General features: G+C 32.3%; 3 protein-coding genes across 3 annotated transcripts; 2 read left to right on the top strand and 1 right to left on the bottom strand.

The window, feature by feature from the left end:
* Positions 1–165: 165 nt before the first annotated feature.
* On the top strand, positions 166–1,156 carry LOC106689671 (uncharacterized protein F58A4.6). The gene has a single exon (XM_014434783.3). The coding sequence runs from the start codon at positions 267–269 to the stop codon at positions 1,011–1,013; it is 747 nt and encodes a 248-aa protein (XP_014290269.1). The 5' UTR covers positions 166–266; the 3' UTR covers positions 1,014–1,156.
* Positions 1,157–3,371: 2,215 nt separating this feature from the next.
* Positions 3,372–5,160, bottom strand: LOC106689687 (5-hydroxyisourate hydrolase). Its single transcript, XM_014434806.3, has 4 exons — positions 5,002–5,160; positions 4,814–4,932; positions 3,657–3,792; positions 3,372–3,584 (listed from the first exon to the last, which is right to left on the bottom strand). Exons 1-4 carry the CDS (start codon positions 5,083–5,085, stop codon positions 3,495–3,497), a joined length of 429 nt encoding a protein of 142 aa, XP_014290292.1. The 5' UTR covers positions 5,086–5,160; the 3' UTR covers positions 3,372–3,494.
* A 4,365-nt stretch (positions 5,161–9,525) lies between these two features.
* On the top strand, positions 9,526–15,131 carry LOC106689590 (zonadhesin). The gene is made up of 2 exons (XM_014434647.2): positions 9,526–9,609; positions 12,062–15,131. Exon 2 carries the CDS (start codon positions 12,137–12,139, stop codon positions 15,095–15,097), a length of 2,961 nt encoding a protein of 986 aa, XP_014290133.1. The 5' UTR covers positions 9,526–9,609; positions 12,062–12,136; the 3' UTR covers positions 15,098–15,131.
* Positions 15,132–15,525: the final 394 nt, after the last annotated feature.

A 15,525-nucleotide genomic window follows, 5' to 3' on the forward strand; every position in this document is an offset into this window, starting at 1 on the left:
ATATAAATTTAAAACCTTTTAACCATTATTTACCTTAAAACATTAATTGATGATTCAATGTAATTCTGACTTTCAATCCGTTAGAATATCATCAAATTGATACAACTTTTTCCTAGGTAAATATTCGTTTAATTTCATATCTCTCTGATAAGGATGATAAAATATAACCTCCCTATTCTTGTTATTTGTAAACAATGTACAAGAAATTTTCAGTGATAAAAGTCTTCCTACTGTGTTTTATTTTCATCAGATGCATTTTATAAAATATGTTATTTTTAGATTTTAAAGTATTTTTCGGAAGAAACATTTTAGATGAATTCTGTTTGGTTCCCTGTTCTTCCAATTGGGAATGGATTACTCCTGATGAAATCATCCAGCAGTATAACAATGAAGCTGATGTATTTATTGCAATACTTGAGGATATAAAGCCAGTTGAAAAATTTAAAGTTATTATGGATAGTTACTTAGCATCATTGTTCTATTATGTTATTAAATCATCAGTATCTTACAGAACTTTATTGGCAAATTTGATTCTGAAGAAGAAAAATAATCATGCATCAAGTAATAAAGTGAATAGAATTTTAGTTTGTGTTAGTATTATTCACCCTAAGAAAGAAATGATTGATTATAAAGGAAACCGAATGTTTGAAATATCTTGCCTAGAAAGGCGAGAGTTAGACCATGCCATGGCATGGCTTTCAACATTAGGTGGTGCCTTTTCAGCATTAGGTGATAGTATTGAAAACTGCGCAACAATAGCTGGTAAAATATCAGTACGTCAATTACAAATAGCTATTAGACTTGGTGATCCATATCTAGCAGCACGCTGTAAATTATATATGGCTTTGAGCCTCATTCAGAAACATCGTTTCAAGCTAGCCAAAACCATAATTGAAGCGCAATATTTATTTGCTAGTCAAGGGCCTATCATTGACTACAGATTAAAATCAATGTGTTTAGGTATTTGGGCGAAGTTAAAGTATGAAAGAAAAATGTTAAAGGAGCTTAAATGATCACAGTGACCTTATCTATCAAATTTATATTTGTGTTAGAACATAAAATTGTGAATAAGAATCTTTCACTTTAATAATGTGGTAAATTTCTAATGTTTATTAAACCTGTATGAAGTATTGGAATATATTATGATTTGCAAATTTGTTCTAAGTTATTCTGCCATTTTTACAATCTATTTTGTACAGAATTGCAAATCAAAGTCATGGTAATTTGTCTTGTTAAGTAAAGAAGTTGTAAACAGGTAATTGAAAGCACAGTATTGCTATGAAGTTGTAATATTAAGTCATGGTGAGAATAATATTTGATTTTATTGATAGTGGTATTATTGAAAGCTGTTGTTACATGTTAATTGCCATTATCCTATTTATTTAATTTAACTTGTTTGTTATTTATTATTCTGAATTTTATTTCGGAATGAAATTTATGTTATTTTATATTTTAGGAAATGATAATTTTATGAAAAAATAGACAATAAATTACTTATTGAATAGTATAAATTAATTGATTTATGATTGAATAGTTAATTATTCATTTTTTATGTTTTTACTCTCTGTATTGTATTTGAAAATGGTGAGCTTGAAAACAAATTTTCAATATGGACACAACTCCTCTAAGTAATACTCTAACTGCACATATAAGTTTAGTCAAACATTTATCTATCTTTTTCATCTTCCTCCATTGTTTCTTTTAGTAAGGAGGTTCCATTGGTTCCAGCCTTCCAGGTTTCAAGATCCCTAGCCATTCGGGTCTTCATGAAGTTAAAACTGTTTTCCTATTGGAGGAAAAAAGTTAGCCTGACCTGTCTGTAACAGGTTTGTCCTTCCTCGAGGGTGATGTCCAGCAAGTGGGTCTTGTTTCAAAAACTTTTGTGGATCCCAGTCATTGTTTAGTTGGTAAAGATGACTGAAATCCATCTCAGTGGTCTCTTTTAGATTGTTTCCCTCAAAGTGGGTGCTCAAATGTCTTTATAGTTTCATAAGGAAGGAGAGTTTGGTAGCCAGCCTTTTTAGTTTAACATGCTTTTTCATCTTCCTCTTCCACATTGCAGTGCTATAAAGCTGATAATAATTATTATTTACCCTTTTTATTCAGTTCTTGGTCAATTTTTCCATTTCTGCCCAGAAATTTTTCTACATTATCTCCTCTTTGCACCATAAAATAACTTCCTACTCACAACCAATATTTATCACCTTACATTGTCATCCCCTTTCTTTAAAGCTGAACTTACCATTCAATAACTGCTAACTAGATTTTCATTTGAATCAGCTGTGAGGACAATATCGTCTGCGAAAATCAAAATGACCTAGAATCATCCTCATGTGCAATTTTCCCATATCTGTGTATGATGTCGTCTCCATTATTTTTTTTAAAATTTCAATCATGAATATGATAAATAAGGCTGTCACTTTGTTTAAAAACATTATTCATGATGAAGGTTCTGTTCCATTTATAATTATCCTAATTATACTTTTAGTCTCATTATAGGCCTGATTAATTCAGTGGGTAGATTTTTAGCAGCTAAAACTGCCAATATTTATTATCTAGGAATTAAATTATATGCTGGCTTTACATCCAGGAATGTGGGATAAATGCACATTAATCACCTCTGTTACATAATTTCTCAATAACTGTCTTGAGCGAGATGTGGCCTTTTGTGTAGAGGTTGGATCTAAGTCAACCTCTTTCAGCTTACCTTTGATTGCCCTGAGTTTCCTTTCTAAAGTAGGTTCTAAAGCTTATAGACTACTTGGTAGATGTATAAATGTCTATTGTTTTTGCTGTCACTTGAGCTTCTTTTCTTGTGTATCATATAATGATACTGCTCTCTCATTTCTTAGGCATAACCTGAGCAGAAAAAATATTTTGTAGAGGTTGCTGAAGGCCTTAAAACTTTCTAAAGCAAAACCATTCATCCATGGTTGTCTTCTACTCTATTAATGACATCAGCATCTCTCTTATATTTCATAATTTCTGATAATTATCCTCTTTTAAACTTTTCATTTATAGATTTGCTCATCTTCCCTTTTATTGCTTTTACCCATTCCAGAAGATTTAAGATTTTTCTTTATAACCAATGTGGCAACCTCCTACTAAATTCTTCCCAGCTATGTAACTTATCAGCCTTCTACAATAAGGCATAATCTATCCCATAGAAAACTGTGACTAGCACTATCCTTTGACAAACCTATGACCTTTACTTTGCAAAGTTTTACCTACAAAATTTTCTCTCCTTTCTGAATCAAATACTGTAATCACAATCGTGATTTTTTGAGATAGTATTCTACCTATAACATACTATCTAGCTAAAGTAAATGTAACTGTGGAAAGGGAATTGTCTGAAGAAATAAAATAATAAGTAAAAAGGTTGATTACATTTTTAGTATTTTTAGGCTATACAGAAGTCAGCTGAGGCAGCTTGAAACACATTATAACAAAATTTACCATAGTGAAAATGAAAAAAAAAAAAAAAAACATTTTATTTATGTTCCTCTATAGGTAGAGTAACCGAAAGGATTTAACAACAAAGGTACGTGATAATGTTCTTGTTTGGAACGGACATCAAAAACAACCTAAAATGCAAATTGTGATGTAATAACATACAATATAATATGTATTTCTCTGTAAAATTATGAAGAGTATACCTCTATAAATGGAAAAAAAGTAGCAGTGTTTCTTGCAGCAAAATAATTTTCTGTTTCATAGTGTAATTTATAGCGTCCAGGAGCAAAACCTGTGGGAGTAATCAAATCTTGGCATCTTCCATCTGAGTTAGTGATGCTATAAAAATAATTTACATTATTATACATTATAGTTATGAAAGACACATTGGGTTGGAAAGTAAGTCTCTATGTTAATGTGTATTTACATTTGTATCTCATTCATAACCCACAACTTCTGTGATTGTTTACTCCATTTACTGAAAATACCATCTATTGAACATTTCTGTGAATTTCTCACATCACACATTTCATTGTTACTATTAACCAGTAAACAATAATAATTCCAATCATAATAGTCTGGTACGATCCACTTAACAATATTTAATACTTATTATAATAAACAATACCTAATGATTCTTTTTGATATTAAATATGAAAAAAGGAATTTTGCTTTATGAAGTGCAATTCTATTGCATTATATCAACTGTGCTATGTACTGTAACCAATATTGCCTACTCCTTCAGTGAAGGTGGAGGATAGTCTTGTGAGCCTAGAGGTTTTTTTTTTAGCCCCTGACAGCTGTCTAGAGGTTATTGGTCTGTTCTAAAAATGATAGGAGTGTATTATTCATTACAGAGGACAGTAACAAAATAAATATTGATATATCAGTGGGAATCAAACTCGACTGCACTTTGAAATGGGAACTTACTAGAGCCTTACCTGATCTGTCTATAAGATATGAAAGCTTCATAAACTCTTTGGAGTGATGTTTGTTACTTAATATCCTTACATAGATGATAGTAAATTTTGTTTTGCAAACAATTTTAATACCATAGTTTACAACTTTCACATAGTTTACAACACTTTCTAACAGAACATTGCACACTTTCATTGAAAGTAAGTATTATTTATAAAATAGAAATTTAAAAATATCAGTTTTAAATAATAAAGATAACAGTAAATTTATTAACTTTCTGAGCATACTAAACACAATTTTTTTGCTTAAGTACCATGAATGAGATAATTTATTGGTCATAATGATATAAATCGTCAAATGAGAAATATAGATGTTCACAAATATAGATGAAATTTTTAATTAAGAAATCTATTAATATCTATAAATTTTTCTATGCCCCTACCTTTCTTTAATTAAGGTCCATTGGTTATTGGTAAAATAATACAAGCTAACAGATATACCAGTACCAGGGAGACCTCTTGAAGTGTCAAGAACATGTGTAGAAATTTTCGGTCTTTCAGCCTGAAATAAAAATTAATAAAACAAAAGAAAAAGTAAAAACCTACTAGTTTGTCAGTATTAATTATGTACCATAGTTGTGGAAATGTGATTTGATAAAACTTGAAGCCTTAAGGACATTATAATAATAAATAAACTTTTAAAATAATATGACATCTCAAATGATAAATATGATTGATGATCAGGATAAGATAAACCAATATCTATTCACGCAGATACTAGCTCCCATTGAACTTAATATATAAAAATATAGTTTCATTGCATTCGATATTTGCTTTAATCTAGCAAATTTAAAATATTTTTGTTACAAGGCTTAATAATATTTAAATTGAAGGATTATACAATGTAACTTTATTACAATAAACTTTATTTATTTACCAATATGCTAAAATAATTTTTGTAAATTTTATTATTATTGCATAATGATGAAGATTTATTGCTAATTTAAGGACCATATTTTTTCTAAAATTATCATTAATACTGTTCAAGTTCTTTATTAAAAATAAATCTATCATTTATGATAAATGCATAGTAATGTAGTTGCTACTAAATGAATTAGTATATCTAATTTTTTGAAACTAGTTCCATAAATATTGAAATTATATTTTTAATAAAAGTGGTAACAGTGCAGCATTACATAATGAAGTAAATTTAAAACCAACACAAGTCAAAGTAAACATAAAAAAAACCAACCACAAAAAAAAAAATAAATAAATAAAAATTATCCTTAATGGGGGCAGAGAATTTAAAAACTAGCCAAGTCCATTGTCAATTTTTTCTGTATAGCATTATCATGGGGTAGGAGTCCTTCCAAAATCAGTCCAAAATAATATCTTATATATGTATATATAGTTGACCGTAAAAATTGATGTATAAGAAGATGGTCAGAGTTACGGTCAAAAGAGAAACAAAAAAATAAATAGTTGTAAACTATTTTTGTTTCTCTTTTGACTGCAACCCTGACCATCTTCTTATATATCAAAATAATATCTGTTTTATCTAAACAACACAAAAAACTGTTGAATAGAAATCCCCATTAAAAATTGGAAAATTCACAAGATTGGTTTTACTGTTATACAAACTAAGTATTTTCCTGTTTTAATTCTCTAAAAAGGGCTAAAAAAAAATCTAATAGTTAATTTTAAGTTTAAAAGACACAGAGGACTGTAAGTGCGACTAAACTTTGTTGACCTTTGACTCATCAGTTTCCTTTGTCATAGTTTTAAATCTACACCTTTTACTGCTATAATATTTTTTTATAATCTATTTTCAGAAAAATTTACTGGAATACAGGAAAATTTATTAATTTAGTTTTAACTACCACAGATTTAGTTAAAACCTGAGATGGGCTAAAATTGGTTATAAATAGAACTATAACTAAAATGGTCATGATCACTAAGTTTATTTGTTAATGAACCATTAATAACTAAAATTTGTATCCATTACAATCGAATCATGGTTTTATTTATAACTAATTTTTAAAGCCTAACCAATAAAAATAACAATCAGTTATTTGCCAGGTTATTAGTAGGCTTGGCAACAGGCCTTTTACCAACACCTAGACGAAAAAACTCATCTTCAGGTATCAGCAGGGTACAGGAGGTAAAATGTTTCCCAAAAAAAATCTCCTGTTCAATACGAGCCTTAGACCCTGGATTAGGCATTGGTTCATGAGTAGGTATAATGTTAGCTTTACATCGTACTTTTTTAGAACCAAAACATGGACCAACAACCATGGGTTCATGTTTAGAGGCCATATCCGATAATACAATAGTTTTGGAGACAAAACGGAGCGATAAGGGATGGGTAACAGTCGATATTACTATTGGTATATCGATAGTGCGTATCACTCTTTTACTTGGGGGAGGAGTATAATGGAGGGGGACTCTTCCAGGCCGAGTGACGCCAGAAGGCGGAGTCTGTTCGCCATATTTGACTGTTGAGAGTAAAGAGTAGCTGCCGCATCCCGCATGCCAGAAATGGCTTGGCTGAAAGATTAAAAAAAAAAAGTCGACACTTATTCAAAGTCTGCTCACATTACATTGTTGATAATGCTTTTTTGAACCACTATTGATTCTCAGTCGCTTATTTGTTGTTACCATTAAGTAGATATTCTAAAAAATAATGTTTACTGTTATTATTTTTTTTTTTTAATAAACAACTCTTTCCATCGCATCAGAAAAAAAGTAGTTATTTGTATCATACTTAATATTTTAAAGTTGTCCTTAAATAAATTAATTTTGTACTAACTATTTATAGAAAACATTAATTGAAAAATTAACCAAGTTAATTAAATTTTATATCCCCTCTTTACTTTTTAGAACAGTAAATAAATTTTGAGATCCTTAATTGGAATTTCTATTAAACATTGAAAGAATCAACAGAACAGAGAAAGAAGCATGAATTTATGGCTTAATGGATTTTCAGGATTGGAGAATGGCTTAATGGATTTTCATTATAGATGCACCAACTTATTGGAAATAACATTTACTATAACTTTTTTTCACTTCATATTTTTCATTTAATTTGAGATTAAATGTACGGTTTTACAGATAATTAACAATAATTTTCGAAATCCTTATTAACTTCAACGTAAAGTTGCCTTCAAGAGGCATCGCCTTATCCCCAGGCCTAGGCGTCATTTTTGATTAGGAGAGTAGGGTTGTAGGGTTACGGCATTCCCCTGAATGGAGAGGGTAAGATAACAGAAAAAGAGCAATTTTATGTATAGCTTTTGAAGAAACTGCAACCGCCTATATTGTCCACAGGGTAAGTCTGAATAAATAAATTACAGGAAAAGAGAAGCCAAAAAGGCGGACTTTATTCTAGGCATGGCAGAAGAGTAGGAGGCAATCACAATTTTAAATTAAGTCAACAAATTGACCGTTTGATGTGTATATTGTAAGAATAACATTGAAATGTGTCCCATTTTTTAAAATATGTTTATTTACAAAAAATGGATATATTTAAATAATTAAAAACTCATAGACAATAGAAAGATATCCGTCTGTCCTATATGTACTTCGTTCAATAGTATTGACCGCGTTTGGACCTTTTGATCTACTTCCTCAGGAATTTTTTAAATCTGCTGTACTGTCGATGAAGAATAAATTTTATAACATTCTAAAGCAGTATATCTTTACTTCTTGTTTTTTCCCCTAATAAATGAAGAGTTTCAGGTCAAAATACGTCTTATCCTTTTTTACTTTCACTTAGAATATATAGAATTATAGGAAAATTATTTATTACTTATGTTATATATAGTGACGGGAAGTATTGTAAAATTTTTTGGACATTGTTTTAATAGATGTGTTCTGCCTCTAATGAGAAGGAGCTGAGTGTCCCGATTTCCGAGGTTAGTTTTAAGGATTATTTTAGATATTTACCAATTTTTTTTTTTTTACAATATTTAAAATAAATCAAAAACTAAACACCTTATTGAAAAAATCAATCCGAAATTTGACGTAAAGATATCTATTAGCATTTATATTTAAGCTAGTTAAATTTACTATTACTATAAAGTAGTTTATTATATATATTTTCAAAGTATTGGTAATTTTCATATTCCTCAAAATAAATTCACCAATTATTGATTTTTAGTTCAGGTAACACATTTGGTTCATAAAAAAACTATAGCCCAGGAACTACTAAATATACACATATTAAAGCTGAATCAAGTAGTTTATACTTAGTACTTTCTTTGGGGTAGTAGTTTTCCTGATATTTGCCAAACTAAATTCAGAAAATGTCTAAGTTTGAAAAACACTTTTGATTTATGTATCTTATGTATATTATGTATCCAAATTAACGATAGTTGAATGCTCTATAAAGTTGTTTATTATACGTTTTTTCTAAGCGGTTAAGTTACGTTTGATTTGTTTTTTCATAAACCAAACGTCATGTCCGAACCACTAGAAACCAACATTTCGTGAGTTATTTTAGCAAATATCATGAAAACTATTACGAAAATAAATGTTACAAGTTACTTTATAGAACATTGAGCTTTAATATTATTGCTAATAAACATTTATATGTCTCATAATTACTGAGATAGAGTTTTTCCCAAAATTAATACACAATTTCAAAAAAGAAAAAGATAAATAAATAAATTTTGTTATTAAATGTCGCTTTTGTAGTTTATTACAGAGATTTAAAAATGTATTTTTTTTCTTTCTTTTTTTTTTTTTTACTTACACTTACAATATTGCAGTAAGTGAAGTAAAAAAAAGGCTGAATTGAGGGAACTGCACCCGGTAAATATAATTCAGGTTATAGGATAACGGCGAATAAGGTTGTGGGACTTAAGTAACGAATGGATCCTTAATGTATAAATAAACTCTTAACCAACTGGTTAACGTTCGAGGGGTAGACCGAAAAGTAGATGGGAGGATTGCGTTGATTGATTTAGTAGATTTGGGTTTGGAGGAGTGCCACTGGACAGATGTATGCAGAGAACGATTAGTGGTATTGGCATCGAACCTTCGGGTTTGGTAAGCTTTTATTATTATTTCTCGCAAGTGAATATCAAATTACTATTATTTCGTTTATGATAGTTGTAATTATTACAAAACATGTGACTAATACTTTATTATTTAACAAAGAACTACACACAATGGATATTCACTTCAAGTTCTTACATTAAAACAACACTAACCAAAACAATTATGCATTCACTACACGGTAAGTTTACAGTGTGTTTATTTAATACAGTATTAAACGTTTATGATATTATTAAAACCAATGAAGCAGCTAACAGAACATTCTTAATATCATCGATTAAATCGGTGATTATTTAAATTAGCGTTGAAGGCTGCCATATCGTTACATGGTAATATGCACTTAAAAAGCACAATAAAATAGTAGTACGGTTCTCAATTTAAAAAATATATTATTACGATTGAATATGTTTGCTTTAAAATGAAAGCAGAATATCATATACTAGTTTAGTCTCGTTGATGAGGTTGTGATTTTATTCACTATTTTTAACTTAGACGTTTGGATATCCAGATTTCGTCTTCCATACTATTAATGTAATCTTGACTTTTCATTAATAGCTCACTTTGTATTTATATTTCATCTTTAACTGTAAGACATAACTTGAAATTCAGTTTTATTATTATTTTTGTTCTCAGCGCGCTGTCTTTAATTACTTTGTTCTTCTTCTACCCTTTCTTTGAACAGTCTGACTTAATATTTATGTGCTAATCGAATAACTGAGGGCTTAATTAATTACAAGTCACATGGCACCAGTGTGGGTTATGCGTTTATGCTTAAGCCCAGTTTCCATAGTGACGGTGAAAGTCTGTCTGTTATCGTGAGAATTTTGTCGTACGACCACGGTTTGCTTGATAATTGGTACTACTATCAACTCTCTGCATATGTGGGACAGCTAAATGCTACATGTAAATGCAATTGTAGTTCGTTATGAGCTTTCAACACCACCCATACAAATAATTTAGGTGAGGTGACGGCCGCGCGTGTTAGGGCGTAGGTCCCGGAGCGCCTGGTTCGGAACGTTTTGGGTACGATTCCCGGGGCATTTATTTATCAGCTGTCCCCAGAAATGGATCTTGACACCTTAATACGCGGTAGCAACTCTGGTAGCCGCCACTTGCCGCTGGGCCCACTTGCCTGACTAGTTTTCCCCACTAGATACCAATAAACTTGTATGTTTCCTTCTTGTTATTTGCCTATTGTTACAGTTATAATTAATCATTACTTTTTATCATTCATTCACCAAGTTAAACTGTTAGCAAGGCTAAGTTCACTAAACTCTACTCTATCATGTAAACAAGCATTACCATATTTTCTTACTTAAATTAAACGACAGATATCTGACACATGGACTGTCAGCCTAGTGGTTTATGCTGCCATTGGACTCAGGAGCCACCCGAACGCAGTGCCATCTAGTAATTTTTGTGAAAAAATTAGTCAGTTAATGCGTTTCATTACGCTGAAATTCAAATCAAACCGGTATAGCATCACGAGCTTTAAAAAAAAAAATCATCACTCAATTTATGTACTTGAATTCTTAAATTTAAATTCTGCTCTGATAATAAGGAAACAGAATTTGATCCCTCCTCCCCCCTCCCGATTAGATATTTGCAGCTATTTTCCTCTTTTTGAACCTGACTAATACACAAAATAAACTTTGGTTATAGACATACAACAAACCAATTTTATGATAGTCAAACAATATACCACGCCTTTCCTAATACCGACTATTTTGGTATTCCATCGGTCGGCCTATCAATTACGGAGTCATTGCTACTAACTTAGTTCAATATCAATTTCGGCATTTAAAGTGTCGTGATTGCAAATCTCCCCAAAGAATATCAAATCTGTCTGTGTGTCTCAAAGCTAACATACTACCATATTCTCAGGTATTAGTATATTGAAGAGGTTAGTATTTCATATTCAACTTATTCCAACTCAGCGCGGTTGGTACCATCTATGTTACTTGGCATCCCTTCTATCTTCTATTTCAGCAAGATCTGAGGACTGGTAGCCCTCAAACATGTTTCCAAGAGGTCCAGAGACTGGCTCCCTCCTCTTGCATTCTACAATATCTAGAGACTAATTCCCTCCGTTATTATACAACTCTTCCTTAGCAATGTCTGAAGACTGATTCTCTCTAGTGTTGTTGCAATTGTTAAAGACTGATTTCCTTTCGGTTGCATCCTCTGGATCAGTGCTGATGTTTGAGTTTGTCTCTACTAACACATTGAATTCTTGATTTATACTATCCTTGAGTGTATTTTTCCTATTTTCTTTTTTTACACTTGTAATAATAGAACAAGTCGAAGGTCTTTTATGAGATTTTAATCCTCAATAAAAGATCATTAGGCTTATTTAAAAACCTTTTATTGCTTTGAAGGGTTTTAATTATTATTAGTGTCTATTTACAATCTTTAATGTGTCTTGTTCTCTATGTAGTTTGAAAACTAATAAAACTTTACAGCTGATAGGCATCTTTAAGGAGCCTTGTTTGCTATGAAGCTTGAAAACCTGTTAAGCTTTACACTTAATTGAAACAAAAGAAATTCATCTTTTCTATCGAAATCATTTTTAAAAGTGTATATTATCTCAAATATTTTGTACTTCATGAACTAATTATTACTTATTTTTGCAGATTTGACATAAATTAATTTCGGAAACAGGTAAAACGATTTTTACGAAATTCGTGAAAAAACCTCAAAGCAAAACTATGGCATGTCCCTTGGAAAAACCAAATTGCAAAAGAAAGCTCATGGCAAATAATAAAATATTTGAAAAAAAGCAGTGCCCATTAAATATAAAACCAGTATGCTCGTTATCTCCACCAGCCTGCCCTCTGCTTCCTCAAAGGGAAACTAAATGTGGTTACGCGAAGATGATGGGTGTGGAAATAAGTGTCGATCAGTGCCCTTGCAAGACATGTTCCTTGGCAAAAGGCTGCCCTATTTCTCTTAACCCTTGCCCAAATATTCCTACGGACGATACTGACAGTAACGCAGCAAAATGGCCTGATAATATACCGCCGTGCTTACTTTGCACAGATGGTAATCCATCAACTGAAAAGAAGCAGAGCATTGAAAAAGCTGAACAAATACAACCTGATAAAATCAATACAATCAATGTAACTAAAGTGAAAAATACTCAAAATGCTCCAAAATGTTCTTTAATTTCTTCTCCTCGTCCACTGCCTTGTTCCGAATGTATTCTACAGGACTTTAGTCCTGAAAATAAAAATGGCCAAAAAAGTAAAAGTTGCCCATATCTTGTTCTTCCTAATGTTTGTGGAAAAAACTGTTACTGTCCTGATGTTCCTAGTGTTGAGACTGGGCCTCTTTGTCCATTCGCTCCAAAACCATGCCCTTGCTGTGCAACGCCAAGATGTCCCTTATCCAGAAAACCTGACTGCATTCTTCAGCCTAAACCTCCTTGCTGTCTTCAGCCATCAAAATGTGGGATATGTGATCCTGGAATGTGTCCAAGTTCTCTTCCTTGTTGTTGTGGTCTGTGTTTGCCATGCAGTAAACCTGTTTGTGGTATTTGTTGTCCAGGACTGATTCCTTGCTGTCCAACTCCACCTTGCATTCCTTGTCCAGTAACACCTGATGGTTGTTGTGGCCCATGTCCACTTATTCCTTGTAGTCCTTGTCTTCCTCCATGCGCCCCATCATCACTATGCACCTGTTTGCAACCAGCTTGTCCTCTAGTAAATTCTTGTCTTCCAACTTCTTGTATCTCATCACTGTTATGTACTTGTTCACAACCATCATGTCCTATAGTTAATTCTTGTTGTTGCTCTCCAACTATCCCCTGTTCTTCACCGGGTTGTATAACATGCCTTTTAAAAAAACTCCAATGCTTTTTGGATCCATGCTCATGCCCGGTGAAATCGATTTGCCCTCCAATACCACCACCATGTTCCCTAATAACAAGTGATTCTACCGATCCTAGCAATAAGTCAAAAGAAAATATTGAGAGAACATTTCACTTACCAACATGCCCATCATATATTCCTCCTTGCGGAGCACATATGTCACTCAAGAATCAATGCCCATTTTCACCAAATCCATGTCCTATTGGTTGCGAATGTCCATTTCCAGTGTCAATGTCATTTGAGGATAAACATAACGGTTCTGGAGAAGTAATTATAAAAGAAGATGGACTGAAAAATAAAGGTCAAGAGTCTCAGACTTCCTCGAAGAGCGTTAAATTTGACCTTCAAGTAATGGAAGAAGAGGATTTAGAAGATAGTGGAAATGAAGATGCTGAGGGAGAACGTAAAAATCAGGACTCTCAATGCCCTTACTCTCCAGAATGTGGGGCTACCCCACTGCCAACGTGTCCTGCCGCGGAGTTCTTATGTCCGGATAAATACATAAAACCTAAAATAGAAAAAAAGAAACCGTGCCCTTTCAAAAAATGTATGAAAAAACCGGGATGTCCTCTGGGTAAATTAAAGCCAGAGGTTGATTGTAAACTTCCCGGCTGCCCTTTGACAAAAGAACCTGATTGTCCATTAGGAGAATTAGTTAAGAGATGCCAAATTCATCCTAACTGTTCTTGTTCTTGTTTATGTCCTCCTCTTGGTTGTTCAGTTCCTCTACCATGTCCATTGAATGTACCCTGTGAATGTACATCAACTGACGGTCATTCCCGATCTATTCCACCTACAAGCTCTGCTGACAGTATACAGTTATCTTCTTACTCAAGTTCATCATTTACTTTACCATCTTTACCGAAAAGAAACTTTTTGGATTTAGTTTCATGTGAAAGTAATTTTCAATTCAGTATTTCAAACATCTTGTTAAAATCGTCATCATCATTAAATAGTGAGAAACCTGCATTTGACGGATGTTGCTGTAAAAATAATTATGAAAATCTGTCTGGAGGTCTTTCTGAAAATACTTTATCAAGCTCTGAATGTCCGCTTGAACCTTTGGCACCCAAAAGAATTTGTCGATTCGCTCCTCCGAAATGTCCTCTCACTCCTAAACCTACTTCATGTCCTCTAACTAGAAAACCTGATCCATGTGCTTTATCATCAGGGGGTGAACTTATATGCCCTGTACAATACCCTCCATGTAAGAAATTTCCGTCTGGTAGATGTCCAATGGGTGATATAAATGTATGTGACTGTGAATACCCAGTATCTCCATGTATGCTTCCATTACAAGACAAAGATGTGGTGGCACCACCACAGTATTGTTACCGAGAGGACTGTTGCATGGGTTTACCATATCCTCCATCCGTTCTTAGAACAGCAGATGGAGGAGTGGAAAAAGGACCTTATTACCAATTTAAAGATACTAAACCTGGCAAAGAAGAAACAAAACACTACGTACAAATTAGTAAAGTACCTCCAGATACAACAATCGCTCTTTTTGGACTTCCAAGAGAAAGAGTGCATAGTAATTGGACAATTGTAAAACATGGAGAAGGATACCGCAGATGCAAAACGATAGCTAAAAAATTGAAAGAAATGGGCCCAATACGTAACTTTGATACACAATATGACCCTGTAGATTGCCCCATCGATGAGGAAACTCAAAGAGTTATAGAAAATAGGAAAAAACAGGAAAGAGAACTCAAGGAATTTGAGCATCTTAAGCGCACTCTTGGTATTCATCCAGAAGGGGAAGAACCAAAAAATAAAAAAAATAAAAAACGAAAATAGAAAAAAAAAATCTTATTTTTGTTTCTTTGCAGTATTAAAAGAACATTAAGTTACGATTCTTAGCTATTACTAGCTTAGTCATTTTTGTATTAAGTTCTAAAAAATCCAAATTAATAAATCAGATAAATTTGTTTTCCGAGAAAATATTGTTGTTGTTGATTGTTGCTTAAAAGCGTAAAATCCTCTGGTCATCAACGCCTATGGCATCATAAAAGTAAAAAAAAAAAAAAAAAAATTAAAATCGAAGAGGAGTTATAATTTAGGAAGAAGGCGATGTTCTTTTAAAAATTCAAACACTAATGTAATTTTAGCTTCCTCATCTGTGAGTGCTTCTTATAAATTTGGGGTCAGTCCTATCCTGTTTATTGTTGTTAAATAGTGAGTACATTCTTCAAAAATATGTCTAATCGTGAGAATGGACTGACAAT

The sequence above is a fragment of the Halyomorpha halys genome, unplaced genomic scaffold, assembly GCF_000696795.3.
Source record: "Halyomorpha halys isolate HHAL.00 unplaced genomic scaffold, Hhal_1.1 Scaffold47.1, whole genome shotgun sequence".
Lineage (NCBI taxonomy): Eukaryota > Metazoa > Arthropoda > Insecta > Hemiptera > Pentatomidae > Halyomorpha > Halyomorpha halys.